Source organism: Balaenoptera ricei, chromosome 3 (genome assembly GCF_028023285.1).
Source record: "Balaenoptera ricei isolate mBalRic1 chromosome 3, mBalRic1.hap2, whole genome shotgun sequence".
Lineage (NCBI taxonomy): Eukaryota > Metazoa > Chordata > Mammalia > Artiodactyla > Balaenopteridae > Balaenoptera > Balaenoptera ricei.
Genome location: NC_082641.1, coordinates 173,932,322 through 173,960,253, shown reverse-complemented (window position 1 = coordinate 173,960,253; position 27,932 = coordinate 173,932,322). Strand labels below are relative to the sequence as shown.

At 56.5% G+C, this 27,932-nt stretch overlaps 2 protein-coding genes across 3 annotated transcripts; one reads left to right on the top strand and one right to left on the bottom strand.

The window, feature by feature from the left end:
- The first annotated feature begins 7 nt into the window (after positions 1–7).
- Positions 8–4,033, top strand: PTGER1 (prostaglandin E receptor 1). The gene is made up of 3 exons (XM_059918315.1): positions 8–87; positions 1,073–2,052; positions 2,645–4,033. Exons 2-3 carry the CDS (start codon positions 1,093–1,095, stop codon positions 2,906–2,908), a joined length of 1,224 nt encoding a protein of 407 aa, XP_059774298.1. The 5' UTR covers positions 8–87; positions 1,073–1,092; the 3' UTR covers positions 2,909–4,033.
- Positions 3,586–27,609, bottom strand: PKN1 (protein kinase N1). Of its 2 annotated transcripts, none has more exons than XM_059918314.1 (22): positions 27,412–27,609; positions 22,525–22,828; positions 20,874–21,025; positions 19,107–19,242; positions 15,958–16,103; positions 15,523–15,736; positions 14,511–14,705; positions 12,408–12,517; positions 12,173–12,316; positions 9,528–9,603; positions 9,304–9,445; positions 9,121–9,214; positions 7,318–7,397; positions 7,167–7,242; positions 6,978–7,069; positions 5,546–5,722; positions 5,322–5,384; positions 5,101–5,177; positions 4,758–4,900; positions 4,381–4,488; positions 4,211–4,291; positions 3,586–3,858 (listed from the first exon to the last, which is right to left on the bottom strand). In XM_059918314.1, the coding sequence occupies exons 1-22, from the start codon at positions 27,430–27,432 to the stop codon at positions 3,655–3,657; spliced, it is 2,835 nt and encodes a 944-aa protein (XP_059774297.1). In that variant the 5' UTR covers positions 27,433–27,609; the 3' UTR covers positions 3,586–3,654. The 2 variants fall into 2 exon arrangements, with proteins under 2 accessions (XP_059774297.1, XP_059774296.1); XM_059918313.1 differs by lacking the exon at positions 27,412–27,609 and adding an exon at positions 23,879–23,943.
- Positions 27,610–27,932: the final 323 nt, after the last annotated feature.

Sequence of the window (27,932 nt, the reverse complement as noted above, 5' to 3'; positions counted from 1 at the left end):
GAGCTCGGGCGCAGCAGGCTAGGGCGCAGCAGGGCAGCAGGGACCAAGCGGCAGGAGATGGGGACCCTGCGTCCCAGGCAGCTCCGGGTAAGAAGGCTGGGGCACGAGGATCTCCAGTGGGGGAGGAAGGCATGAAAGGATGGGGCCCTGGCTCCCCCAGCCTGTCCTTCCTGTGTTCCTTGACTCTCAGCCCATCTGTCTGTCCCTGTTGATCTTACTGTCTGTCCAGCCTCCCTTCCCATAAGACCTAGCGGGCAGTTCTGACCTCTCAGCCCTCACCAGGGGCTATCAAGGAATGGGTGGTGACGGGTTAGCCTTGAGGCCTCTGGGGCAGGGACATGGAGCTGGCAGGAGCGGAACTGTGGGCATCCAGGGTGAGGCAGCAGTGGGCAGAGGTAGGGCCTGGGCAAGAGGCAGCGATGGGGCTCAGAGATGGGAGTGTGGGGGACAAGGATGGGGCTCTGGGGACAGGGACAGGGCTGTGTGGACAGAGATGTGGCCAAGGGGACAGAGATGGGTTTATGGGAACAGGGATGGAGCTGTGGGGACAGGGATGTGGCCCTGGGGAAAGAGGCAGTGGTGGGGAGAGAGGTGGCAGAGGTGGGGCTGTGAGCATCTAGGATGGGACTGGAGTAAAGGTGACATAGTGATGGTCAAAGATGGGGCAGTGGGGTCAGATGGTGCCCCGGGATCAGAAATGGGTCAGTGGGTATCAGATGGGGCCGGGGGCCAGGAATTGGCTGTGGTGTCAAAATGGGAGGTGGGTGTCAGAAGTGGGTGGGTTAAGGCCCAGAGGTGGGGTCAGAGACAGGTGGGGCTGAAGCCAGGTGACCCTGGTGGACAGGGCAATGAGGGCAGACTGAGGCCTGGAGCAAGAGATGGGCTGGGAAAAGGAAGAGGAGGAGGAGTGGATCAGGAATGGGGCAGCCAGAGTCATTTGGAGTTGCCATGGACAGAGGGTCCATAGAAGAACTCCATGGGGTCAAATGGGTCCTGATGATCTGAGATGGGACCACCAGCTGGTCCCAGGCCAATGGTGGAACCTCACCTACCCCTCCTCTCCTCTCCCCAGCCCCACCCCCCGCACCTGACATGAGCCCTTGCGGGCCCCTCAACCTGAGCCTGGCGGGCGAGGCGACCACGTGTACAGCACCCGGGGCCTCCAACGCGTCCGCCGGACCGCTGTCGGACCTGGCGGGCGCGTCGCCCGCGCTGCCCATCTTCTCCATGACGCTGGGCGCCGTGTCCAACGTGCTGGCGATGGCACTGCTGGCGCAGGCCGCGGGCCGTCTGCGGCGCCGCCGCTCGGCAGCCACCTTCCTGCTGTTCGTCGCCAGCCTGCTGGCCACCGACCTGGCGGGCCACGTGATCCCGGGTGCGCTGGTGCTGCGCCTGTACGCGGCGGGGCGCTCGCCGGCCGGCGGCGCCTGCCACTTCCTGGGCGGATGCATGGTCTTCTTCGGCCTGTGCCCGCTGTTGCTGGGCTGCGGCATGGCCGTGGAGCGCTGCGTGGGCGTCACGCGGCCGCTGCTGCACGCAGCCGGCGTCTCGGTGGCCCGCGCGCGGCTGGCGCTGGCCGCGCTGGTCGCCGTGGCCTTGGCCGTGGCGCTGCTGCCATTGGCGCGCGTGGGCCGCTACGAGCTGCAGTACCCGGGTACGTGGTGCTTCATCGGTCTGGGTCCGGCGGGAGGCTGGCGCCAGTCGTTGCTCGCCGGCCTTTTCGCCGGCCTCGGCTTGGCCTCGCTGCTCGTCGCGCTCGTGTGCAACACGCTCAGCGGCCTGGCCCTGCTGCGCGCCCGCTGGCGCCGCCGCTCTCGACGGCACTTCCCGGCTGGAGGCCCCGACAGCCGCCGTCACTGGGGAGGGAGCGGACCCCGCCAGGCCTCCGCCTCGTCCGCCTCGTCCGCCTCGTCCGTCGCTTCGGCCTCCGCCGCCCCCGGCGGCTCCCTGGGCCGTGGCTCAGCGCGGCGAGCCCGTGCCCACGACGTGGAGATGGTGGGCCAGCTCGTAGGCATCATGGTGGTGTCGTGCATCTGCTGGAGCCCCCTGCTGGTGAGGGGCGCACATGCCTCTCCAGCCCTGCTCCTTCCCACGCCCTCCGTGACCTCTCCCACCCTTTTCCATCCTGGGATACCTGGGTCCTCTCTCCCTGACCCAGCCAGGGCACTGCCTCCTCGAGGCCCCACCTGCCAGAGTCCACCCTTTGCCCTCTCCTTCTGACGTCCCACTCCTCCTCCCAGTCCCCTTATCTTACTCCTTCCTGGGGTCTTTGTAGTTCACCCGACCCAGGCAAGGTTCCCCTCCAACCCCACCCAACTAAGTGCTTTCATTCCCTAGCTTCCTTCCACCACCACCACCCCTTTTCTCTTCTCCCCTGTCCTTTGGGATACCTGGGACTTCTTTCTTGCCCAAGCACACACCCACTGCAGGCCTTTGCTTCTGCCACGCTCTCTAAGGCTCCCACTTCTTCTCCCCTCTCTCCACAGCTCCTTCCCAATTAGATTCCCATTTACCCTCCCCGTGACGTTCCGTCCATCCTCACAGCCTCCTTACCTTCCAGACACTCTCCCATCCATCTCAGCCCTACCCTTCGCCGGTGCCCTTTTCTTACACCACCCACCGCTCACACTGTCTTCTCCCACAGGTGTTGGTGGTGCTGGCCATCGCGGGCTGGGGCTCCAGCTCCCTGCAGCGGCCGCTGTTTTTGGCCGTGCGCCTCGCCTCGTGGAACCAGATTCTGGACCCCTGGGTGTACATCTTGCTGCGCCGGGCTGTGCTTCACCAACTGCTTCGCCTCCTGCCTTCAAGGGCAGGTGCCAAGGGCAGCCCCACGGGGCTGGGCCTAATGAGCGCTTGGGAGGCCAACTCGCTGCACAGCTCCCAGCACAGCGGCCTCAGTCACTTCTAGGGGCGCCCGGCGGCTAAGCCAGACCACCCGGGGCCGGCCTCTGGTCCGCAGCTCGGAGACTTCGGGGACTAAAACCTTTTTTGCGGACAAGCCCAGGGCGGTGCGTCCCGTCGTGGCTGCAGCACCTTCGCGGCCGCGCGGGGGCCGCAGAAGTGCTGTGTACCCCTCCGGGGTGTGCAGTTCCGGGACTAGTCACGCGGGGGCGCAGAGACGCAGAGCCGGAGGAGCATGCGCACAACGCCGTGGCCGCAGTCTTGGGGCGGTGGCTCGGCTAGGAGCAGAGTGGGAGGGTTGGGGGGCGCTTTTCGCCCCTGCTGCCGTCATGAGTGACTCCCGCAACCATTCGCTCATTGTGGCCCTGAGCTCCCCCACACAACCCCAAGTCCCTACCCCCCAAACTACGCCCCATCACTGGCCTCTACCCCCGGAAGTCCCTCAACACAGCTCCGAGCCCCCTCCCATGGCAGCCTGCCCATGCTCCCCACCATAATAACAGCCCCGAGTCTCCACCATCCCTTGGCCCCCTTCAAATGATCCCCCACCATAATCCAGGGCCTCTCCCCGTCACTCCCTACGCCGCCGGCCACGCATCACATCCCCTCCCAGCTCTCCCCACCTCCAAGCACGCCCCCCCCACCCCCATTACTGTGCACAAGAAGGGACGGAGGATGCATGGATAGAGCAAATCCCAAAGGCCTTTTTAAAAACTACTGACAGCTCGGTGGGGGCAGAAGTGGGGGAGGGGGCTAGCAGCCCCCGGCCACAAAGTCGAAGTCCCGGAAGGCCGCCTGCTCTGTGGCCGTGAGGGGCCGAGCGTCGCGGGGTGGGCTCAGCGTGGGGGCCTCCCCTGTGAACTCCTCGTCGAAGTTGCTGACATCAGTGCGGCCGGCCAGCGTGGGTACGAAAGGCGGCGGCAGGCGCCGGGCCAGCAGGGCATCCCAGCCCAGTGTCTGCAGGGCAGAGAGGGGACAGGTCAGCAGGGGAGGCTCAGGGCAGAGCGCAGGAGGGGTTTGCTCCTTGCACCCTGTCTGGCCTTGGATCTGTGGGGATCAACATAGGGAGTCACAAGATAGAGGGGGGGAAAGTGTCTGAGTGGGGGGGAGGGGCCTGGGCTCATACACAGGGCAGTGCTCCCCCCACCCAGGCCAGCCTGGAGTGGATGTGGGTGTAGGAGGGCCAGTGAGGGTAAGGGAGGGGGAAGGAAAAGCAGGCAGGTGTCAAGGGGAGGTGACAGTGCTGGAGGTGAAGCCACTAGGTCTTGGGTGGGGGGGATGACTGGGTCCTGGGAGTGGGGGACTTAACCCTGAAGAAAGGCTGTTTTTTCACATCCTCTGCATCCCTCTCGCTGGATCCCAGCCTCCGCTCTGGATTCCTCCGCAGCAGCTGGGGGAAGGGAGTTCTGTGTCAGTGTTCCCCTTCCTCGTCCCAGAGCCACTCCCCTGGCCCACCCTAAGCTGGGGGGTGGTCCTCACCCTTCGCATGATGCCGATGGCTTCAGCTGACAGGAAGCGGGGGTAGCGAACCTCATCGTTGACGATGCTGTCAAATACCTCCTCCTCGTCGTCCCCTGGGAACGGGGACTGGGGACAGGAAGAGCCAGGGTGAATTAGGCCCCTCTGGCCACACCACACCCAGCTCCACCCTGGCCTCCCGTTGCACTTTTACAAGGCTCACTTAGGAGGGTAAGTACCCCAATTTACAGATACAGAAACCGAGGCTGGGGAGGCAAAGCCACGTGTCCTCAATCAGACAGCACATAATGGAGGCCAGTTCTGACCCCGCCCCCCCCCCCCACCGGGCATATACAGGTTACCAGGGACAGGCAGGGCAGAGCGGCCTGGGGCCTCACCTCACCAACCAGCATCTCATACAGCAGCACGCCCAGCCCCCACCAGTCCACCGCCCGAGTGTACGATGTGTCTGTCAGCACCTCAGGTGCCAGGAACTCCGGGGTCCCGCAGAAAGTGCTGGTCCGGTCCCCATAGCCCATCCCTGGGGGCAGCAGGGCCACGTGAGGTTATGGGGGAGGTCACAGCTCCAGCCCAGCCCAGCATGGGGTGGTCCAGACAGCCAGCCCTATCCCAGGACCAGGGTAGGGGATAACCCAGGTAGGGCTGGGGACTCCATTCCCTCCCCTCTCTGTCTAAACCCCAGAGGCCGGCCCCTCAGATCCCAGTCCTGCCCCTCATCACCCTCCTTGCAGAGGCCAAAGTCTGCAATCTTGACATAGCCCTCGGTGTCCAGGAGCAAATTGTCCAACTTCAGGTCCCTGTGGGGGAGGGGGGGATAGGAGGATGTAAAGAGGGATGAGTGGGGATCTGGGTCCTGCCTGAAGCCTCAGGGCCCCGCCGTGGGCAGAGCATGCATGCACGGGTACATGCGCGCGCGGGCACGTGCACACACACGCACGCACCTGTAGACAATCTTGTGTTCGTGGAGAAACTGCAGCCCCAGCACCACACAGGCCGAATAAAAGCTGCAGAGAGAGGCTGGTGTGAGGGAGCCGGGCTTCCAGGAAAGGCAGAGGGTCACATAAGGCTCCCACATCCTCAAAAGCCCCCCATTACCCCGTAACTTCAGGAGCTGGGGGGAGGCAGGGCCTGTGGGTGGAGGTGTGGGGCGGGGGCCTAGGCTCACACAGCACGGGGCTCCGAGAACACGTCACTGTGGATGTGCAGCATCAGGTCCCCGCCGGCCGAGTACTCCATCACGAAGCACACGTGCTCTGGTGTCTGGAAACAGCCAAACAGGTTCACCAGAAAGGGGTGTCCCGCGCCGGTCACGGCCGCCAAGATCCGCTTCTCACACATCAGGCTGGGCAGGATGGGGGTGGGGCAGGGGTCAGAGACCACAGCAGCTCCCTACCACCAACTCGCCCACTCCCTAGAGTCCTCAATCAATCATCAGATGTTTGTCAAGGGCCTTGCATGGCTGTGCACACTTGGGCAAGTTGCTTAATGCTTCTGAACGTGCTAACCAGGCACCCAGAATCCATCCATTGTCCTAGTAACCGTCCTAGTAACTTCCCTTTGGGAAACCACCAGGGGGACCGTTACTTCCCTTTGGAGCACCCCATCTCCCTGGCCAGGAATTGGCTCAAAAAAGGGCAAGCCAAGCCAATGGGGCTCAATCTCAGGATTTCTGCTGGAATTATTTAAGGAAGAAGAGCTAAAGTTTGCAGATGAGCCTTAAAACTGCTAGGGTGGGGGGCATCTCTGTCCCTGCGAGGGGACTGCAAGCAAAGCCCACACAGACAAAAGCAGAAGTGAGAGATATCAGCTGAGCACCTGCGTACAGCCATGCCTGAAGGTAGTCCACCCCTGGACTTTTCTGATGCACAGCAATAAATTCCTGTATTTGCTTAAGCCTAAATTGGGTTCCTGGTTAATAAAAGGATGTCAAGAAGATTGGGGACAGTCTCAGGTATCTACGGGGGACACGGCACTGTGCAGAATGCTCTGGAGTCACCCTCTCATTCACTCCACCCGGCAACCCTGCAAGAAAGGCATCATTGCTCCCCTTTTGTAGAAGGGGAGCCTGAGGTTCAGAAGGGTGAAATGACCTCCCTAGGGTTTCTAAGCACATCTGTAGCAGAGGTAGGATCTGAACTCAGCGTCCTGACCCCAAAGCAGAGGCAGTACAATGGCACCATTAATAGCACAGGCTTCCGAACTCGAGTCCCTAAGTTCAGATCCCGGACCTGCTGCTTACCGGCTATGTGACCTTGGGCAACTTGCTCAAACCTCTCTGTGCCATCAGCAGAATGGAGACAATAACAGTACTTACCTCTTAGAGCTGTTGTGAGGAATTCGTTACTGAATGTAAAGCACACGGTGGGTGCTTTCTAGGAGTCGTTACTATTGTAAGTATTGGGTTGGCCAAAAAGTTCGTTCGGGTCTCGCTGCATTACAGAAAAACCCGAATGAACTTTTTGGCCAACCCTATACTAGCTTAATAAGTACAAGTGACTGTTATGAATCACTCTCACAGCAGCTCCAAGGAGGGGACTGCTCTGTCTCCCATTTCCCAGGAGACCAAAGTTCTCAGAGGGCCTGAGCAGGGTCCCCACCTCTCCACCTCGTCTCGGGCCACAATGTCCCCTTTCTTCAAAGCCTTGATGGCAAACAGCTCCCCGCTGGGCCGGAATTCGGAGAGCAGCACCTGGAACCACAGTGGGCAGGGGTGGCCTTAGTGGCCAGTCCGAGGACCTGGACGTCTGGACCCCCCAGACCCCCAACTCCTTGCCCCCACACCTCACCTTCCCAAAGTGACCCCGGCCCAGCACCGCCAGGAACTGGAAATCCTCGAGGGTCAGGGGTGACTTCCTCAGAGGGCTGTGGAAAGAGGAGGCTGGTGGGGAAGGGACAGTGGGCAGGGGTGGTGGGTGGTGGCCAGGGGAGGGGTGTCACCTGCACAGGGCGGGGCCTGGGGTCTCCTGGGTCTCTGAAGGCAGCTCAGGAGTGGTGGTAGTTTCCTGGATCAGAGAAGTCTGTGGCAGACACAGGAGGTCAGAGTACAGTAAATAACCCATAACCACAATAGCCACCAAGGCTCCCGTCACCAATTTGACCTCACCTCTCCTCCCCCTCCCCCCCCTCACTCAATCCCCCTTCAGCCACACTGTTCCATTCACTGTGCCCTGAACACACCAGGCATGTTTCCACCCCAGGACCTTTGCATGGGGCTGTTCTCTCCACCAGGAACTCTCTTTTCCCAGCACCTGCACTGTTCCTCCCTCACCTGCTTCAGGCCTTTATTCAAATGTCACCTTTGAAGGTGGCCAGCTGACCGCCATACTAAATAACTAACAGAAGCTCCAACACTCCCTGTCCCCTTTCTCTGCTTTATTTTTCTTCCCAGCACATTCTATGCTGTATTTTATCATTTATCTACTTATCCCCTTTATTGGTATTAGTCCCATGAAGTGACCTAATTCTTTACATCATGTGCATATGTAACTTTGAGAAGAATCAAAATTAATAATTTAAGTGGGAAATTTTACCTACTGGTCCATCATTCTACACTATAGAGACAGTTCTAAAGATTCAATCAGTGTGAACAGGTGTACAATAGGAACAGTCCTCTCCTGCCCCGGCTGCCCTCCCCAGAGCCAGCTGCTGTTAATGATTTCGTGGGTACCTTTCTAGATGTATTTTATACCATTCAAGCATTTTGGTGCACGTGTGTGAATGTCCATCATAGATGTCCAGGAGTGGAACTTCTAGGTCAAGATAATGCCCATTTTTTTAACTCAGCCAGCTGTGCCCTCCGAAGGAGATGTAGTGATTCACGTGCTGTTTTCCTGCATTCTCCCCAGCATTCAATGTTATTCAACTTTTGCATTTTTTTTTTTTTTTTTTTGCCAAACTCATCTAATTTAATGAGGCATCTCGTTTTAATTTAATGCCATGAAGCATATATTATTGTTTCCACTTTTTTAGAAAATGAGGTATAAAATGCACTCAGTGAGGTGGGCAATGGAAAGAGCTCTTACATACGTATCTACCCAGATGCCCGTCGCCTAGACCAAGGGTTGGTAAACTCCATGTTTTGTACAGTCTGTAAGCTAAGAATGATTTTTACGTCTTTAAAGGGTTGGGGGAAAAAAATCAAAAGAAGAATAATAGTTCATGATCCACGAAAGTGACAGACATTCAGTAAGGCTTCCTGGCGCAGAGCAACACCCCTTCCTGTCTGCCTGTATCAGGTGTGGCTGCTTTCTACGAGAGCAGTATTAACTAGTCATCACTGTGACCCTCTGGCCCACAAAGCTGAAAATACTGACTATATGGCCCTTTCCAGAAAAAGTGTGCTGACCTCCGACCTAGATCAAGATGCAGAACATTTTTATCATCTTTGCCAGGCTCTCTTATGTCCCCCCCCCTCCTATCAATAAACCCCCGCCCAGAGAAAACCACTAACTGGACGTCTGTCATCGACATGAGTTTTAAATGTGATCGTTTTTACAGGGCAGTGTACTAAACACAGAGAGGTGAAGGTGCTTGGCGTGAGTCACACAGCTAGGGGGCAGCAGAGCGGGGACGGGACCCAGGTGGCCTGGCTCCCAGGCTCATGTTTTTATCCGGGATAGAGAACAGGACCCCGGTTCTGGCAGAGGTGTGCTGTGTGACCAGGGAAGTTCCTGGCGATCTCTGGGCCTTGAGCTGCAGTGGAGGTCCCCTAACACTGCCCAGGCCAAGGGGGAAGCTCACCGGACTTGATGGGCTGGAAGGAGGACCCAGAGAGCTCTTCTGGGGTAAGCTGTCCAAGTCAACCCCGAGGTTCAGCTTCTCCACAGATACGTCGCTGCAGCAAAGGGAAGAGGGTGCATCTAAGACCTAGCAACGCGGGCAGCAACCAGAGGCAGCCGGAACGCCGGGGCCCTCCCTCCTTACCCTGTGGACCGAGCCTCGGGTCCTGGAGAAGCCCCGGGGCTGAAGGTGCCTGTGGCAGTGGCATTGGGGATAAGCCTGCGAAGCAGCCGCACCCAGGTGGCGACGTCGATGTTCATCTGCCTAGCGCGCTGAAATGCCTTCCCTGGGGAGACGGGGGCAGGTGTCACCCTCTGTGACACTCCCGGGACCCCTGGTCTCTCCCCTGCCCCAGCCCATCCCCTCACCTTGCTGCTTGGAGAAGATCTTCTTCTGCCGTCGGAGCCGCGGTATCCTCTCAATGACAGGGTTGCGGAAGGTGACCTGAGGGAGAGGCTAGCGTGAGGACCCTCGCCCACCTCCAGGCAGCTTGGTGGGGAAGCCCTCAGGATCATAGGCGTGCACGCCCGTATGTTTTGGGGGTTCTGATCGCTGTGGCATCGCATCCAAGCACAGAGTACTGTGCATCGTATTAAGGGGTCACAAAGCCAATCCATCCTTCGACAGGACCGCCTCCTGAAGTGCCATCTTGGAAAGGCAAGAAGTAGGCAAGCAGGCCCTCCTCCAGGGGTGGGGAGTGGGTCTGATCCAATGAGATGTACATACAACTCCAGCAAACAGGCCCTACACGTCACCTAGTGTCCCGATTCCCCAGGTGCGGTCCCAGGCCAGCAGCAGCAGCACCTGGGAACCTGATGGAAATGCAGATTCTCAGCACCGCCACCCCAACCTGGACCCACTGAATCAGAAACCCCGGCGGTGGAGCCCAGGAGTCTGTGTTTCAACAAGCCCTCCAGGTGATGCTGGCGCCCACCCATGTGGGGAAACCACTGGTCTAGTTGAATTCTCCCGATTCCAACGCATCTTCTAGAAGGTGCTGAAGTCATAGAACTGTGTGACTTTATGGGTGTCCAATCTGGTCACCTCTAGCCACATGTGGCTATTTCAATTAAGTGAAATGAAAACGTCAGTTCCCCAGTCACACTAGCCACACTTCAACTGGCTAGCGGCTACTGTATTGGATGACACAGATATAGAACATTTCTACCTACAACAGAACTCAACTATTGTAAGCTCACTGACAACAGAACTGTAGAAAGTTCTACAGGCTGGTGCTTTGGGGAGAACAAAATAGAATGTTATAAGTAAACCTTGAAGGCAAGGACTGCCTCAGAACTTATCCCCCGGGCCACCCACCTCTATTGTCCACTTGGGTTTTGGACAGTCTTCCTAATAGAAGAATAATTTCGTGGCCCTACCATCTGAAGTCTGCCCTTCTCTGCTCCTTTCCTTCAGGAGTCCTCGATTATGAGATCACATAAGAATTTCCACCTGGATAGTAAAATAGCCTTGAATATTTTAAGAATTTTTCTAGATACTTTTTCAAGAAAAAACTACGTGTTAGGAATTAGTGAAAATTTACTAATGTGTTTTAATTTTGAAAGCACTTTTTAGTGAAAACTTAGAGTAATATATATTTGGTCTCCGGCCACCAAGGAAAAGCTTCTTTCAGGTTAATCTTTAAACTCACTTGAACCCAATGACTCACTTGATATTTATCCCACTCCCGAAAACAGAATTAATTATACAGCTGTTTTTTATACTGTGCATTGTGAACTCTGTCTCTCTTTCACATTTCTGACCTCTTTCACGTGGTCTGATCTTCTTGCAGAGAGAAGTGGTATTTAAAAATCTAAGCAAGTAGCAAAAAAAAAAAACAAATTTCCTCCTGGGTTTAAGGACATGGGGAGACACACACATACACACACACACGTATATATATATATACAAAACACAGGACACATGTATATGTTAGGGGCAAATTTAAAGAATTTTTGAGGATAATTCTGGTTAAATGAGGGCGCCAGTGACTTTCTCTGTGCCTCATTTCCTCCTCTATCAGATGTGACTAATAATGGTCCTGTTTGCGTTGGGTTATTGTGAAGATTAACAAGTCAGTGCCAGCACAGCACTTTGAACAGGGCCCGGCCATACTACTACCGGGGGTCAGCTAGGAATGTTATTTATTTATTTATTATTATTATTTTTTATAATTTTGCTTGTGGCCTTTTTTCAAGTTTATTTATTTATTTATCTATTTATTTTTGCTGTGTTGGGTCTTCGTTTCTGTGCCAGGGCTTTCTCTAGTTGCGGCAAGTGGGGGCCACTCTTCATGGCGGTGCGCGGGCCTCTCACTATCGCGGCCTCTCTTGTTGCGGAGCACAGGCTCCAGACGCGCAGGCTCAGTAGTTGTGGCTCACGGGACCAGCTGCTCCGCGGTATGTGGGATCTTCCCAGACCACGGCTCGAACCCGCGTCCCCTGCGTTGGCAGGCAGATTCTCAACCACTGCGCCACCAGGGAAGCCCAGGAATGTTATTTAGACTACGGGCTCTTAATCAGGGGACCCTGGCCACGTCTGGAGACATTTTTGGTTGCCACAACGTGGAGCGGGGGGTTGCTACTGGCATCCTGCGGGCGGAGGCAGGGCACCCTACACTGCGCAGGGCGGCCTCTGCGACCAAGAATGATCCAGCCCAAATGTCCACAGTGCCCAGGGTGGGCTACCCTGATTTGGACCCTAACCCTGACATCACTGCGGAAGGAATCTCTCTGCTCAGCCGTGGCTCTGGCAGCAATCTCCGTGATATGTTGCTAGGTTTTGCTTTTCTTTCCTAGCTTGACAAAATTTTGGGTTTTTTTTTTTTTTCCTTCTTTTAATATCTTGTTTCAGAACGAAACCACTCCCAGCTTAAGTCATGCATTGATGTGACTAATTATATGTACTTTTCTAACGAGATTCAGAGACCAATGGAAAACACATCTTCCCCCTTCCAGAAAACCGAGAGGAGGAGACGCCAAGGCATTTTCTCAGGGTCGGGGTCAGGCTGTACCTCGGCCACCAGGCAGCCCTGAGGTTCCATGTCCAGCTGCACTTCATGCCTCTCGTTGTCCAAGAAGTCCTCCAACTTCAGGAATTTGAGGGCACACAAGCCCCGCTGGTCCCGCCAGAACACAGCCAACTCCAGCTCCCGTGCCTCAAGGGAGAGAAAGAGGGCCATCATTTGGGATGCCCGAGGCCTCAAACTCCTCCTCCTCCAAGCCCTGTCATCCCCTAACCGAACTCACCCTCTCCAGCTCCAGGGTGAAGCTCTGCTCCCAGGCGTTGGGACCACACGGCTTCCAGGACGTCTGCCCCACCACTGTGTTATCCAGCTTGAGCACCGTGCTCACCTCACCTGGAACAGGGGGTGGGGTAGGGTGTCAGGAGATGCTGGCAGGGGGAGGGTAATCTCTTGTACCTTATTGAAGAAATCTTCTCCTCCCCCCATAATATTCTGCTGTGCTATGTGACAAAGCTTTACAGTTCTGCCTTTCACATTAAGGTCTTTAATCCATCTCCGCTTGATTTTTGCGCGTGGTGTGAGGCGGGCATCCAAATTCACTTTTATGCTGTATACAAGTTCCAGCAATATATTCCTAAGTATTCACCCTAGAAAAATGCAAGCAAGTAATACATCGGGAGATGCATAAATATAATGTTTATATAACAGCCCTAAATTAGAAACATCTCACTGTCCATGAATTAATATATAAATTGTAATATAGTCTTATTAGCTAAACCATGAAATGGCTGATATTCAACTATTTTTTACCTAAAAAAAGACAGCAATTTGACATGCCTCAGTCTAAGACAATTAAACAGGGGTAAAATGAATGAACTATAGTTTCATGCAACGATAGGGATAAGTCTCCCAAACAATGTTGAATAAAAGAAGCCATTACCATGAAATACATTCTGTATGATTCCACGTATATGAAGTTCAAACATAGGCAAATTAAACTACATTGTTTTCAGACGGTACATGGGTGCTAAAACTACAAAGCAAAACAAGGAAATGATAACCATGAGAGTCAGGAGAGTAGCTACCTCTAGGACAGAGGAAGGGGCTGGAACTGAGGATGGGGCATGAGGGGGCTCAGAGAATTCTACTTCTTGACCTGGGTGGTGGTAACACAGATGGTTACTCTATTGTTATTCTTCTTTTATTCATACTTTTAAACATGTATGTATTAGTTTTTTTTCACATTGTGGTAAAATTCACATAACATAAAATTTACCATCATAACCATTTTTAAGAGTACAGCTCAGTGGTATCAAGTACGTCCACACTGTTGTGCAACCATCACCACCATCCATCTCCAGAGCTCTTTTCATCTTCCCAGACTGAAACTGTCCCCACTAAACAATAACTCTCCGTTCCCCTCCACCCTCAACCGTTATCTCTATGAATCTGACCACTCTAGATCATATAAGTGGAATCATATACTACTTGTCTTTTTATAACTGGCTTATTTCACTTAGCGTAATGTCCTCAAGTTCATCCACGTTGCAGTATGTTTCAGAATGTCCTTACTTTTTTTTAATATAAATTTATTTTATTTTATTTATTTATTGTTTTTGGCTGCGTTGGGTCTTCGTTGCTGTGTGCGGGCTTTCTCTAGTTGTGGCAAGCGGGGGCTACTCTTTGTTGTGGTGCGCGGGCTTCTCATTGCGGTGGCTTCTCTTGTTGCGGAGCGTGGGCTCTAGGCATGCGGGCTTCAGTAGTTGTGGCTCGCGGGCTCTAGAGCACAGGCTCAGTAGTTGTGGCACACAGGCTTAGGTGCTCCGCGGCATGTGGGATCTTCCCGGACCAGGGCTTGAACCCGTGTCCCCTGCATTGGCAGGCGGATTCCCAACCACTGCACCACCAGGGAAGCCCTGTCCTTCCTTTCTAAGGCAGAAAAATATTCCATTGCATGGATGGACCACATTTTGTTTACCCATCCATCTGTCAACAGACGCTGGGTTGCTTCTACCTTTGACCATTGTGAATAATGCTGCTATGAACATGGGTATACCAATATCTCTTCGAGACCCTGCTTTCAACTCTTTTGTGTATTTACTCAGAAGCGGGATTGCTGGATCATATTGTAAGTCCATGTTTAATTATCTGAGGATAATTATTATACTGTTTTCCACAGTGGCTGCACCATTTTACATTTCCACCAACAGTGCAGAAGAGTTCCAATTTCTCATATCCTCCTTAACAGCTGTTGTTTGTTTTGTTTTGTTTTGCGGTATCCATCCTAATGGGTGTGATGTACTAGTTTTTAAGAATGTTACAAATGTGGGAAATCCAGGACCCCCCCACCCCACCTCATCCCTCCAGACCCTCAATGCCCACTCACTGGTATTCTCGGATTCCGCTTTGAGACTGCTCCGGCCACTGAGGCTTCCACTTCGGCTGTAAAGGCCCCGGGCTGGGCGGCTCAGGAAGGGGGTGCGGCTCTCAGGGGTCCCAGGCACCCCCACTGAAGGTGAGGGGTTCCAAGGGATGGTCTCTGGAAGGTCTCTGCAGCCCACTACACGCACCTCCAGGGTCCCTGAGAGAGGGGCAGGCTCATGACGGGGGCGGGGGGGTGGTCACATCTGGGGCAGGACGAGGGGAAGGGCCTGCGGGTAAAGTGGGCATGTGCAGAAGTGGCCAGCATGCAAGTGGGAGGTGGTGAGGGACTATCAGCGTGAGGCAGGGGGTCTGATGCAGGGATGGCTGTGTCCGGAAGTGAGAAACATGGGACAAGGGGACGGGTGGGTCAATCTGGGGAGGGGCTCTGGATGCTGGGGTTTAGTGACAGAAGAGAGGTTCAGGGTGTAGGCTGAAGGTCCAGGCGGTGGTGAGCCAGGTAGGACTAGGAGTCCGGGCTTAGATTCGGCAGGCTGATCTGAAGTCTGACACTGGGGCTGGGGTCTATGGTAGGGCTGGTCTGGGGAGGTAGTGGCTGAGGGATCTAAGGAGGGAGGGGCTGGCTAGCCTGGGGGTGGGGGGACAGAGGTTCAGGGTTGAGGGTTCTGAGAGCAAGGGACTATGAGACTGGGCTGGGGGACTCCGGCTGGAGAAAAACGGCAGGGCCATTCGGGGAGGGGTGGCGAAAGTGAGGATGGGGATGGGGGCAAGAGTCCCTCAGAGGGCAAGGCGGGGTGGGAAGTCCAGGGCGCATGCGGCTGTCTGGCATGGGAAATGGGGCCCAGGTCTAGAGGGTTGGGGTGAATGGAGAAGGGAGGGAACAGTGGGATGGGAGTCCAGGGTTGGGGAGAGTGGAGATCCCGGTTGGGGGTCTCGGGGCTGGGGGACTCGGAGGGGTCAGGAGTCCGGAGCTGCAGGAGGTAGGGTCCGGATTGGGGGTGGACGTCGGGACCCACCTGTGAGCGGCGCGGGCTTGCACAGGGTGCTATAATGCATGGCGGGGAAGGGCCCGGCCAGGCGGGCACTGAAGGCTGAGGATGAGGCCGCAGCAAGCTCCTCGCGCAGCAGCCGCCCCTTCGGGTGGTCAGCGGGCAACTCCCCGAGCCGCCGCTCCAGCGCCTCCCGAAGCAACCCCAGCTTCTGGTTGGACTCGGTCAGCTTCTCCTGTGCCTGCGGTGGGAGGAGCCTGGCCGGGCTGGGGGCGGGATCCGGCACGCCCCTCCCCAAGTGCAGACCCAGGCCCCTCCCCCCGACTGGCTAAGTCCTACCTGGAGCTCCTCCCTGGAAGCCCAAGCCCTCAGCCATTTGGGTCCTACCCCTGGGCTCCCTGAAAATAAGGTCCCACCCCTCGCTGAAGCCCCACCCCTCTGGGTCGACACCGCGTCCCTCACCTCGCTGACGGCCTTGCGGTCTGGGGCTTTGGCAGAGCTGAGCAGGCGCAGCACGTTCTTGGCGCCCTCGGCCACCGCGTGCTCGACTCGGAAGTGGTGCCGCAGCTCCTCGATGCGCAGCTCCACGGCCCCCAGGTCCGGACTCCCTGTGGGTGTGGGACACGAGGCAGTGAGGCTAGCCTGGGCCCAGGTCCAACCAGCCCGGTCCCAGACACGCAGCCATCTGCAGGAACAAGCACTGGCCACAGACAGATGGCCATCAATATGCATCACTTTCTCCCAAGGTGGGGGGTCACGGTGACACAGTCACACTGTCACCCACAGGCAGACGGCCACTCTTCCACCCAGATGCTGTCCCTCTTTTATCCAGACACTCTCACACCCACATGGACGTCCCAGGGATGTAGTTAAGCTGTCACCTGGGGACAGTCATAGATACAGGCACACCATTAACAAAGTCTTAGGGACAGATACATTGTCAGGGTCCCACTTCATCCCCAGGGACTGTCGCAGGGATACCATGGCAACTGGATAGGATATAGTCACACAGACACAGGGACACTTAAAAAAAATAGTAACTTTTATTCATTGCTAATGGGAATACAAGTGGCTTTCCAATGGAGGCAGTTTGGCCATTTCTATCAGAATCACAAATGTATTTACCCTTTGATTCAGCAATCCCAGTTCAGGGACTTTTATCCCATAAAAAACACCTCTGCAGGGACTTCCCTGGTGGCGCAGTGGTTAAGAATCCGCCTGCCGATGCAGGAGACACGGGCTCGAGCCCTGGTCCGGGAAGATCCCACATGCCGCGGAGCAACTAAGCCCGTGCGCCGCAACTACTGAGCCTGCACTCTAGAGCCCACGTGCCAAAACTACTGAAGCCCGCGCACCTAGAGCCCGTGCTCCGCAAAAAGAGAAGCCACCGCAATGAGAAGCCCGCGCACCGCAATGGAGAGTAGCCCCCGCTCGCCGCAACTAGAGAGAGCCCGTGCGCAGCAACAAAGACCCAATGCAGCCAAAAATAAATAAATAAATAAATTTATTAAAAAAAAAAAAAAAAAAAAAACACCTCTACATGGTTATTCACAACCTTCCTTCTAAGAGCAAAAGATTGGAAATAACCTCATCTCCTCCAGCAGGGGTCTGGATAAATGCATAGTGACCACCCACCCCATGAAATACAATGTAGTTGGGAGAACAGTAACAGTGTCACACAGACATCATCACGCTGTCACTCACAGGGTGACAGTGGCATTATCACTTTGTCACCAGTGTAGGCACTGGAACACACACACCCACACACTGAGGAACACTCTCACAAAGACGCCATCACACTGCCACATAGGGACATTGTCACAGTGGTGAGGCTATTACATAGATATCTGCCTTGTCAACCCCCCGCAAAGGGACACAGTCACAGGGGCAGAGGGAAATGGTCTCAAAATATAAATACCCTTATAGGACACAGTCACAGAGTGGCAAAACTCCCAGGGCTCTAACTCCAGCCCAGGGAGAATCACAGGAACAGAATCGCACTGCCACATGGATAAGGCATAGGGACAGGTAAAGAAATGCCGTCATACTGTCACATAGGCAGGGCAGCATCACTGACACCCACAGACACAGAGACCCAATGGCACAGGGACAGGCACAAGGATACACTGCCACCCAGGTGCAGGAAACTTGTCACTCAGAGACACAAGGTCACGGTCACCCTTATCCAAGGCTGTAGATTCCAAGAACGGTCTCGCTGTCCTGCACAATGACCTAGACTCAGACTTGGGCACTCAGACAGTCACAGTCACCCACAGCTGTGTGGCACCCACCGGGACTGCTGTCACATGTGCCCAGTCATCAAGGCTTTTACACTTATGGGGACAAAATCAGGCTGTCACCAAAAGTTACAATGTCACCCGAAAGCACAGGGACGTGATCATACCATCACACACTGTCACTGAGAAGCCCACGTAGGCATTCAGAGTACAGATGAATAACCACACAGTCACGCCGACACCTCCCCGCTCCAAAGACACATGCACTGTCACCCGAGTTCCAAGCCCTATTGCTATGGACTACATGTGTGTGTCCCTGCAAAATTCATACGTTGAAACCCCACCGCCAATATGATGATATTAGTTGGTGGGGCCGCTGGGAGGTGATTAGGTCATAAGGGCAGAGCCCTTATGCATGGGATCAGTGTCCTTATAAAAGGGACCCCAGAGAGCTCCCTTGCCCCTTCTACCAGTGAGGACGCAGTAAGAAAGCAGCTGTCTATGAATCTGGAAGAGGGCTCTCACCAGACGCTGGATCTGCTGGCGCCTAGATCTTGGACTTCCCAGCCCCCAGAACGGTGAGAAATAAATGTCTGTTGTTTACATGCCCCCACCCCCAGTCTGTGGTATTGTGGTACAGCAGCCCAAATGCACTAACACCCACCAACAGCTGACGCTTACCTCTCATGGTGACACAGAAACTACCATAGTTACAGGGCATGCATACAACCTCTGGTCCCCACGGTCAGCATCACATCAACACTGACACACGTCAGTAGCACAGATAATCTTCTCTGCACACAATACATCAAGACCCTGTCACAAATTCAGGCTAACAATGGGGTTGAGACACCCCCAGGCATTCATACACTGAGACACACAAGGAAACACACACACGCCGTGGACACCCACAGTTCTACAGCACAGGGGCCAACGAGGCAATCACCTAGTCCAGGGGTCCGCACATTATTTCCGTAAAGAGCCAAAGGGTAAATATTTTTGGCTTTGCAGACCACACAGGCTCTGTTGCCACTACTTGGCCCTGCTGTCGCAGTGCAAAAGCAGCCTTAAGTGATAGTAAATGAATGGGCACGGCTGGGTGCCAATAAAATTTTATTTGCAAAAAAAAAAAAAAAAGAAGGCAGTAGCAGATTTGGTCCAAGAACTGTGGTTTGCCAATACATGATCACATGCAAATCTGAAATAGGACAAAATGGGAAACTGAGGCCTGGCAAGGGTCCAGGAGTGGGTTCCAGTCACATGGTGAGTCACAGCACCCACCTCCCTGCCTCAGAAAGGGACCCCTCGTGGGGCTGGGAGCTGATCGCTCCAAGGTGGAACGCAGGTGAGGCTTTTTCAGGGCAAGGGACTCACCTTGGGCCTCGTCTGGGGCCGCCTGGCTCTCCAGCTGGCAGGCCTGCAGCGCCCGGCGAAGCTGCATGCGGATGATGTCAATCTTGGTCTTACTGTCCTGCAGCATCTGCTGGGCCGTCAGCAGCAGCTTCCGGTCCTGGAGGCAGAGATGGGCCATGAGGGAAGGCTGGGCAGATGAGGGTCTGACCACCAGGCCTGCTGTCCACATCGTGCAGGCCCTGGGTGACCCTGTGACAGAGCATTCACGTGTGGGTGTGATAACATGTGCCTCCGTGTGTTCCTGGGTGTTCATGGGAGATGTAGCCCATGGCATTTGAATCCTGGCTCTGCCGCCTAACAGCTGGGTGACTTCGGGCAAGCCACTCAACTACTCTGGGCCTGTTTGCTCATCTGCAGGAAGGGGAGTACTAATAGCACCAACCAACACTGGGCTGAGGATTAAAGGAGCTAATCCGCGTGTGGGGCTCAGAGCCGTGCCTTGCACCAGCAGGCACTGTATTTGTGTCAGCTGTGAGAATGGCGTACGTGTGTAAGCGTTCCCCGTGGTGGGTGCAGCCTTGACTGTAGCCACGTGGGTGAGCCCAAGGGTGACTGGATGTGAGACAGTTGCAGTAAGCGGAGTCCCGATGTTTGTGCGTGCAGGTCAAGGCACAGTGATGACTGGGCATAGCCAAGGACCCCGTGGTGTGTACAAGCGCCGGACACTGGTTGTGGATTTTTCCATCTACTTGGTGCTGTGTTTCAAAACCAGGCACTGATAACCTGTGGTGAAAGAAGCCTGTGTATTGACTGAAGGGGGCAGGAGGGAACCCTTTCCGGGTGTCAGGAAGTGTTCTGTATTTCAATGTGGGTGATGTGTGCCCAGATAAAAATTCATCGGTCTGTACACTTAACGTTTTCTGCACTTTACGTCCATTTGTTACACATCAATAAAAGGTAAAAAAAAAAAAAAAAAAACTTCTGCATGGTTCGTGCCCTCCCACATAATATTCGCATTTGTGTGCGCACACAGGCACGGATGCTCTCCGGGTCTCTAGCTATAGGTCTGGCTGTGCTGTGGGTGTATCTCTGGGTGTTGGTGCAAGCCTGTGACTGTGTACTCAGTGTTGGTACAACTGGGGGAGCACCTGTGTGACAACTCTGGTCTCCGAGTGTGAATTTAATGATGTGTGTGTCTGTGTGTCTAGGTGTTCTGTTGGCCTGTGCCGTGTGTCCAGGCGTTATACGATGGTGTGTGTCCGGGCGTTATACGATGGTGTGTGTCTCTCTGTATCTAGAGGTGGCTGTGGTGATTATCCTCCACGTGTTTATGAGCCTTGTTACTGATGTGACTCTAGATCTTATGACGGTGTATGTGTGTCTGTGTGTCTCTAGGTGTTATGACCATGGCTGTGTCTCTAGATGTTAGGATGATGGTATGTGTGCACCTAGGTGTTGATCTGTGTGTACAGGTGTCAGAGAGAGACCACCAGCAGTGAGAGGCTGCGTGTTGCCCTGACCGTCTCTGGGGGTAACTGAGTATGGGGGGGGCAGTCTCTGCCATGTGTCTGTCTGACATCACCTACAGTTACCGTTTCCCATATGCCCCCATGAGCTGCCCGCACCCCAGTCCTGCTGCAAAGCCACCCATCAGCCCCTCTGTCCCCAACCCAGAGGACCCCAGACTCCCAGGGGAGCAGATGTAGGTGCCACCCTGCCCCCCCCAGACTGTGATGCGCTTGAGGGTGTACGTGCACACAGGGGGATGTGCACTCGCGCTGCCCCCACCTTAGTGCTGCCGTTGCTGTACGTCTGGATCATGTTTTCCGCACCCTGCTTCACCTTCAGCTCGATGGCCAGCTGCTTCTCCAGGCCGGCCACGCGGCTCAGGTTGGTGGCAGAGCAGGCTGGGCCGCCCGCACCGGGAGACTGGGGGGCATCTGGAGGGGGTGGATGGGGCAGAGTCACCACGGCCCTCACCTCCATCTGCCCAGGTGGTTTTGCCCCAGCTGAGAGGATCCACCCCGGGGGCCAGGGGGAGGAAGAGCTGGGGACCAGGGTCCAGAGGGCCCAACCACCCCAGCCCTCGTAGGGAAACCCCTTCAGGACTGGGGCAGGACCAGCATGAATGAGCACAGGCAAGTGTCCAGGTGTGCATTGAGTCCTTGGTGTTGGTGTGACTGTATCTACCTTCGTACGGAAGTCCCCAACTACTTACACAGCTGTGTGGGCATCCGTGGGTGTGGCAGTGGTTAAGTCTGTGACCCACAGGGTGTTGGCATAACTGAGCGAGTGTGTGTCTCCCCAGGTGCTAGTGTAACTGTGAGATTCGAGGTGTTAGAATGACTGTGTGAGATTCTGGGTGCTGGGGGTGACTCTAGGCATATGCTTCCGACTGCTGGCACAACTGTGCTTTCTGATCTCCTGGCACTGGTACAACCGTGTCCACGTGTCTGGGTGCTGGTACAGCCGGACGTGCGTGTCTCTGGATGCTGGCATGGCTCTGTGAGTCTCTAGCGAGTGGTGTGACCGTCCAGGTCACCCTGGGTGCAGCTGTGACCGGATGAAGTTTTGGGTGTCGGCTGAACTGTTATCTCTGAGTGTTGACATGACAATGTTGGTCTCTAGCTGTTGACACACCTAAGTGGTATATGGGTGTTGGGCTAAGTGGTGTTGAGTCTTCAGGCCTTGTCTGATCGTGTGTATAGGTCTCAGGCTGTTGATAGGTCGGTGGACATCTGTAGGGGTTGGGCAGCTCTGTGTGAGTGTGAATCTCTGTGGGTTGGTGTGAGCATGTGCGAGTCTCTGGGTATTGTCTGTGTGTCGGCGTGACTGTGTGTGCATTTCTCTGGGTGCTGGGTGCCAGTATGGAAGTCTGTGGGTATTCATATGATAGTGTGTATGGCCTTGGAGTTGTCTGGGTGCTGGTGTGACCGTGTGTGAATGTCTCTGGCTACTGATGTGATGTGTGTTACATCTTTGTCTTCGGTGGCAAGATGAAAAAGTTCTGCAGATCCCTTGCACAATAATGTGAATCTACTCAACACCACTGAACTGTACACTTAAAAATGACGAATTTTGTTATGTGTTTTTTGATCACAATTGAAAATTTTTTTAATCAATCAAAATTAAAGATATTTTAGAAAGAGTCTTTGGGTGTTGTCCGGGTGGTGGTGTGACTCTGTGCGTCTGGATATTCGTGTGACCCCGTGTAAGCCCTTTGGTGTTGTCCAGGTGTGGGTGTGACTGTGTGTACCTTTCTCTGGGTGTTGCTTTTGGCCTTTGGTCTGCCTGTGTTTTGAGGCTCGGTGCTGTTGTGACCGAGTGTGTCTCCCTGGAGGTCAGAGGCGATGGGCTGGCCTCGCTCTAGGACACGGCGGGTGAGCCCTGGGCAGTGGAACGCCCTGCTGCCCCCCATCCCCGGGGAAGCCTGGCTTACCGTGCACGCCAGCCGCGGGGTCGGGCAGCACCACGTGGGCGTGCAGCTCCTGCAGCTGCTGGTGCAGCAGGTCGAGTCTGCGCGAGGAGCCGCGCAGCACCAGCTCCACGGGGCCGAGGTTGCGGCCCAGGTCGGTGGTGGCCCGCCGCAGGTTCTCGGCGCCCTCCTTCAGCTTCAGCTCCTTGCGGATCTCCCGCCGCAGCCGCTCCCGTTCCAGCTCCAGCTGCTGCTGCACCCCAGGGGCTGCCAGGTCGGCACCCGCCAGGCCCAGCTGCTCCAGCAGGGACCAGCTGCGCGGCTCGCTCTGCGGAGGATGGAGCAGGGTCAGCGGGGCCAGGAGGACTACGGGGTGCAGACCGTGCTCAGCCGACCTGGCCGGGCCGCCCCCCAGACTGTAACTCCTGACACAGGGCCTGCTCCATGTCCTCTGATGGGCACCCCCCAACGCCGCCAAAAGTGGGAGGTGAGGCAAGGCCCTGTCCCTGCTTTCAGACATCCCCAAACTGCGAAGTCCCAAGGGCAGGGGCTTCTTCCTTCCCTGTCCCCTCAGATGAGGGGACCACCAATACAGTTCAATCTCCCTTCATCTGTCCTTACGCAGTGGGATTCTTCAGGTCAGATCCCATCACCCCACCACTGTGCCCCCCAAGCTAGGGGGTCCCCAAGGACAGGCCCTATCTCCCTTCCATTGTCCTCCCAAATTAGGGGGTCCCAAGAACAGGCCTTGTCTCCCTTCTGTTGCCCCCCCAAATGACAAGGTCCTGAGGGCAGGCCCCTTTCTCCCCTCTGCTGCCCCCCTAAACTAGGAGGTCCCAAGGGTAGGCCCCATCTCCACTCCCCTATCCCCCAAGTTATGAGGTCCTGAGGGCAGTTTCATCTTCCCTCCGCTGCTCCCCAAACAAGGAAGTATCAAGGGCAGGCCTCTGATGCCCCCCAAACCATACGGTTGGGGTCCCAGGCCCCTTCTCTTCACCGCTGTGCCCTCAGACTAGGAGGTACTGAGGGCAGGCCTCACCTTCCCTCTGCTATACCCCTAAACGAGGAGGACATGGGGCGAGGCCTCATCTATCCCCTGCTGTACCCCCAAACTAGATCCCGGAGACAGGCCCCATCTCCCCTCCTTTCATCCTCTACAACCGGCACCCTAAACAGCAGAGCCCTCTCCCTTTCCTCCTCTCTCCCCAGCCTGGAAGCCCAAAGGGCCCCAGTTTCATCTCTCAAACAGAAAACTCCAAGTCCAACACCTCATCTCCTCCCTTCAGTCCAAAACCGAGAGGTACCGGGGGCAGGGCCCCTGGCCTGTGCCACTTGGGGTCCTCCCCTGCTGGCCCCCCACAAGGACCCCAGCCCGCACCTCCAGCTCCCGGTCCAAAGGGGGATTGGCCTCCGCCATCCTGGGTCCCGGCTGAGGGCCCCGCCCTCTTCCTGAACCTCAGCCTTGCCAGGGCCTCTCGCCTGCTACTTCCTCTTTCCTGCTAGCTCCCGGCAACCCCTGCAGAAGGCCAGCTCTGGGCCTCTGGGGCATCTAGAGGGCCTTCCTCTCAGCCCCCACTCCAGGCCTGAGCCGGCTTCTCTGGAGGCACCCCAGGGATGGCCCCTGCCCCCTGTCCCGAGAGGATGCCCAAGGTGTACACAGCGTGCACACATTCACAGGCCCACTAGTGTGGACGTGAAGAGCAGCCTCTCCCGTGTATACAGGCTCCAGGGGCTGCCTTGGGTGTGCACACACTCTCATACACCTATAGGCATGGGCACGCATCGCAGGCTAGCAAGTGTGTGCACACCCGCTGCATCTACCCCTGTGCACACTTATACGCAAACACCCATGAGTGCTTATATGGGTGGCCCAGCCCCCTTCCTGCAGATGCAGCCTGTCCCAGCTTCCGGCTTCTTCTCAGCTCGGTCTCTCGCTGCTGCTGACCACAGCCTGGAGGCCTAAGGGGCCTGGCCAGCCCAGCGGCACCTCCTTGAGGCCCACATTGTGAGGAGGCAGCGCTGGAGGGTTGGGGTGAGAGTGTCTCCATTAAAGCTCAAGTATGATAGCAGTTACTACAGGCTGCACCCAGGTCAACTAATGCAACTCCAGAAGGTGCTATTATCACCCCATTTTCTTTCTTCTTTTTTTGGCCATGCCGCATGGCACGCCAGATCTTAGTTCCCTGACCAGGGATCAAACCCGTGCCCCCTGCAGTGGAAGCACAGAGTCTTAACCACTGGACTGCGAGGGAAGTCCCTCTTATCACCCTATTTTCAAGATGAGGAAACTGAGGCCTGGAGCGGTGGCGTAACTTGCCCAAAGTCCTACAGCCAGCAGAAGGCAGACTAGGATTTCAAACAGGAATGCCCAGAATCTGAGCTAGGTGTCAGTGCGGCATGAAGAGCCCCACATACATTATCTGCCGCCGCCATGAGAACCCATTTCAGAGATGAAGAAAGTCATGGTTGTCAACCAGGAGTCAACCTCAAGGGCAGCTGCCCCCAGGGAGGATTTACTTCAGGCCGAAAGCGTCACTCCCATGATCCTACTGACCCCTCACATTTATCCTGAGCAACTGCCATAATTCTCCCCCACTTTACAGGTGAGGAAACTGAGGCTCAGAGAGGTGGCAGCAGCAGTTCTCTGTGGGGGAGGGGATCGCCTCCACTACCACCCCACTTCTGGGGGCATGTGGCAATATCCAGAGACATTTTTGGTTGGTTGTCACAACTGGGGGTGCTACTGGCATCTACTGGGTTGAGTCCACGGATGCTGTTCAACGTTCTACAGTACACAGGACAGCCTCCATCTCAAAGAATGATTCAGCCCCAAATGTCAATAGTGCTGAGGCTTAGAAACCCTGGATTAAAGGACACAGATGTACATGCTGAGCTGCTGACCATGACCCAGGAAGGATTTCACAGCAGCCCCACATGCAAGGTGCTGGCCTGGTCTACGTCTTTCCCCACCACGAAAACCCTCCAGCTACATTTTTTTGACAGCAGAACCAAGGCTCAGAGAGGGAAAGGCACTGGGCCTAGGACACACCGTTAGGAAGTGACAGCTCTGGAATTTAAACCCAGGCTCACCTAATACCACCTGCTACCAACCAGGCCCCACCTGCCACCCAGCCCCACACTATCCCCAGCAGGCAGAGCGGGGGTACAGCCAGGAAGGAGCAGGGCCGGGTCAAATGAGGGAAGTCCAGGCAGAGAGGAGAGGCAGGCTCCCTCAGCCCCACCTCCTCCAGCCGCCGAGGCCTGAGAATATGCAGAGCAGGGAGGGAGGGAGGGAGGCCCGCCCTCCTGGGTTCTCCTGTCTTGGGTGACTCACTCCTACCTAGGGCAGGGGTCACCTGAGGGCCAGCATGATGAACCCATGAATCAGGAGCCTGGCCTGGCCTTGGAGAATCCCTGCTCCCCCAACTCCCACCATGAAGCAGGAGACCCCAAGTCCAGCGGGTCCATCTTCCAGAATTCCCCTCTTCCCAGAGTGGCCAGGGACCTAGACCCCATGTCCGGAGATTTCAATGCTTTGGGCGTTTCCGGAATCTGGACAGGACATCCGTTTTCTGGACACAGAACAGACAGGCACACACTGGGACAGACAGAGGGACAGGTTAGCAGACCCAAGCAGCCACGAGAAAGGAATGACCAGGACAGGGGAAGAGAGCAGGAAGGAGATGGGAAAGGGGACCAGGGCACAGGTCCAGCCTCGTTCCAGGAATCACAGCCTCCGTCCAGGTCATGTTTGCTACACGCCAAGCGCATGCATGCGCCAGGGGATTCCTACACAGCCCTCCCAGGGCTGAGGTGTAGACGCAGAGACCCCAGCCCTCCCCAGCCCCCAAGGTCTGACCTTGTGTGATCGGCAACACCAGATACGCCCAGCTCCTCGGCAAGGCTGGCAGGCCATCAGCAGGACTGGGGTGGGGGATGGGGGTCATGGGACAGACACAAAGGGGATGTGGGGGCAGGTGCAGAAGGAGACGAGAACCCAGTTACACAGCAACCACAGGACGACGGAGGGATGATGAGGCGCTAATGGGGGCACCAGAGGTACAGGACATGTCTCAGATTTGGGTCACTGAACGAAAGAAGTTTCAGAAGTCACCCTGGCCCTGCTTGCCACAAATAGGGAAGGTGAGTCCAGGGCTGTGATGTCCACAAGGTGGCACAGGAAGAACCTGGCTGGGCGGCAGGTTGGTGTCAGTCAGCTGTGTGTGTGTGTGTGTATGTTGTGGGGTGACCCAGCCCATGCCCAGGTGGGATTCCAGGTATAAGAGAATCCCCAGTCTGTTGACATGGACACTCCCCACCTGGGATAAGGTTCCACCTGGCAGCCGGGTGGCCGTGTGGGTCTCCCGTCCCCGACCTAATGAGGTGACTCTGGCACTTCCGGCAACAGGTGACAATGTGGGTGGCGTCGGGACCATCATAAAGCTCAGTCCGGAGGTGGGGGCGGCTGGAGCTTTGTTGTGCGGGGGAGAGGAACGGGCCGGGCGGCCTCCTCCCTTCCCGGGGCACCGCGCCAGGCACCTGCTCAGGTGGAGCTGCACCTGCCCGGAACCGAATGCTGGGAGGGAGAACGAGTGGCAGGGGCGACAGGCACCGGGATGCACAGCCAGCCACAGACACCTGAATTCTAGCCTCCGCCGCGCCCCCCCTCTAATTCTCGGGGAAGGGCGGAGCTTGAGGGTGCTGCAGGACCTCCCCGCTCCCCCCCGTGCGTACCTCCACCTGCCGAGAAGGGGACTGTGCTGGCTCCACGGTGCCGGCCCCGGGAGGGGGTGCCCGGTGCTCGGGGGACCCGCCCTGGCCGCCCCGATCCCGGGGGCTCCGGCAGCGCGCGGGCGGGGGTCCCCGGCGCCGGCTGGCCGTCAGGGGGCTGAGGACGCAGGTGCGCCTTACCTGCAAAGCATCGCTGGCCATGTCCACGCGCCGTCCGCCAGGGGTCCCGCGCGGAGAGAGGGGCGGTGAGAGGAGCGTGCGTACGCCCCGCGCGGGGCGGGGAGGGGGCGGGCGCGGCGCGACCCCCCCGCCCCGGGCGCACGGCCCTCTCCGGCCTGCTCGGCTCTAGCCCCGCCTGGCCTGGCCGCCGTGTCCGCGCGCCGCGCCCTCCGGCCCCAGCTGCCGCCTGGCTCGGTCACGTGACCGCCTAGGTCGGCGCCCGAGGAGGGGGCGGGGCCGAGGGGGCGCGGCTCCCGGCGGCCCCCGGGGCTGCGGGGTCCTGCCTGCCGGACGCCCCCCTCCCCGGCCGAAAGCGCCTTGTCCTCTTCCCTGGCCCTTTCCTCTTTCTGAATCCTCCCTCTGCCCACGGGTGCCCCATTTGAGCGCGCAGGAACCCGAAGAAAAGAGTGAGCCACGTTAAAGCGGGGAGCTGTGGAGGCCTTTGGGCCTCCCGGGACCTCTCAAAAAACAAATCCAATTCA

Bases quoted from the DNA above. Each gene is read 5' to 3' on its own strand.
- PTGER1 (XM_059918315.1), top strand. From the start codon at position 1,093: ATGAGCCCTTGCGGGCCCCTCAACCTGAGCCTGGCGGGCGAGGCGACC. The intron at 2,053-2,644 runs GTGAGGGGCGCA...CTTCTCCCACAG, and splicing joins TCTGCTGGAGCCCCCTGCTG to GTGTTGGTGGTGCTGGCCAT.
- PKN1 (XM_059918313.1), bottom strand. From the start codon at position 23,917: ATGGCGGAGGCCAATCCCCCTTTGGACCGGGAGCTGGAG. The intron at 22,829-23,878 runs GTGCGGGCTGGG...CATCCTCCGCAG, and splicing joins CTTTGGACCGGGAGCTGGAG to AGCGAGCCGCGCAGCTGGTC. The intron at 9,446-9,527 runs GTGAGGGGATGG...CCGTCTCCCCAG, and splicing joins GATCTTCTCCAAGCAGCAAG to GGAAGGCATTTCAGCGCGCT.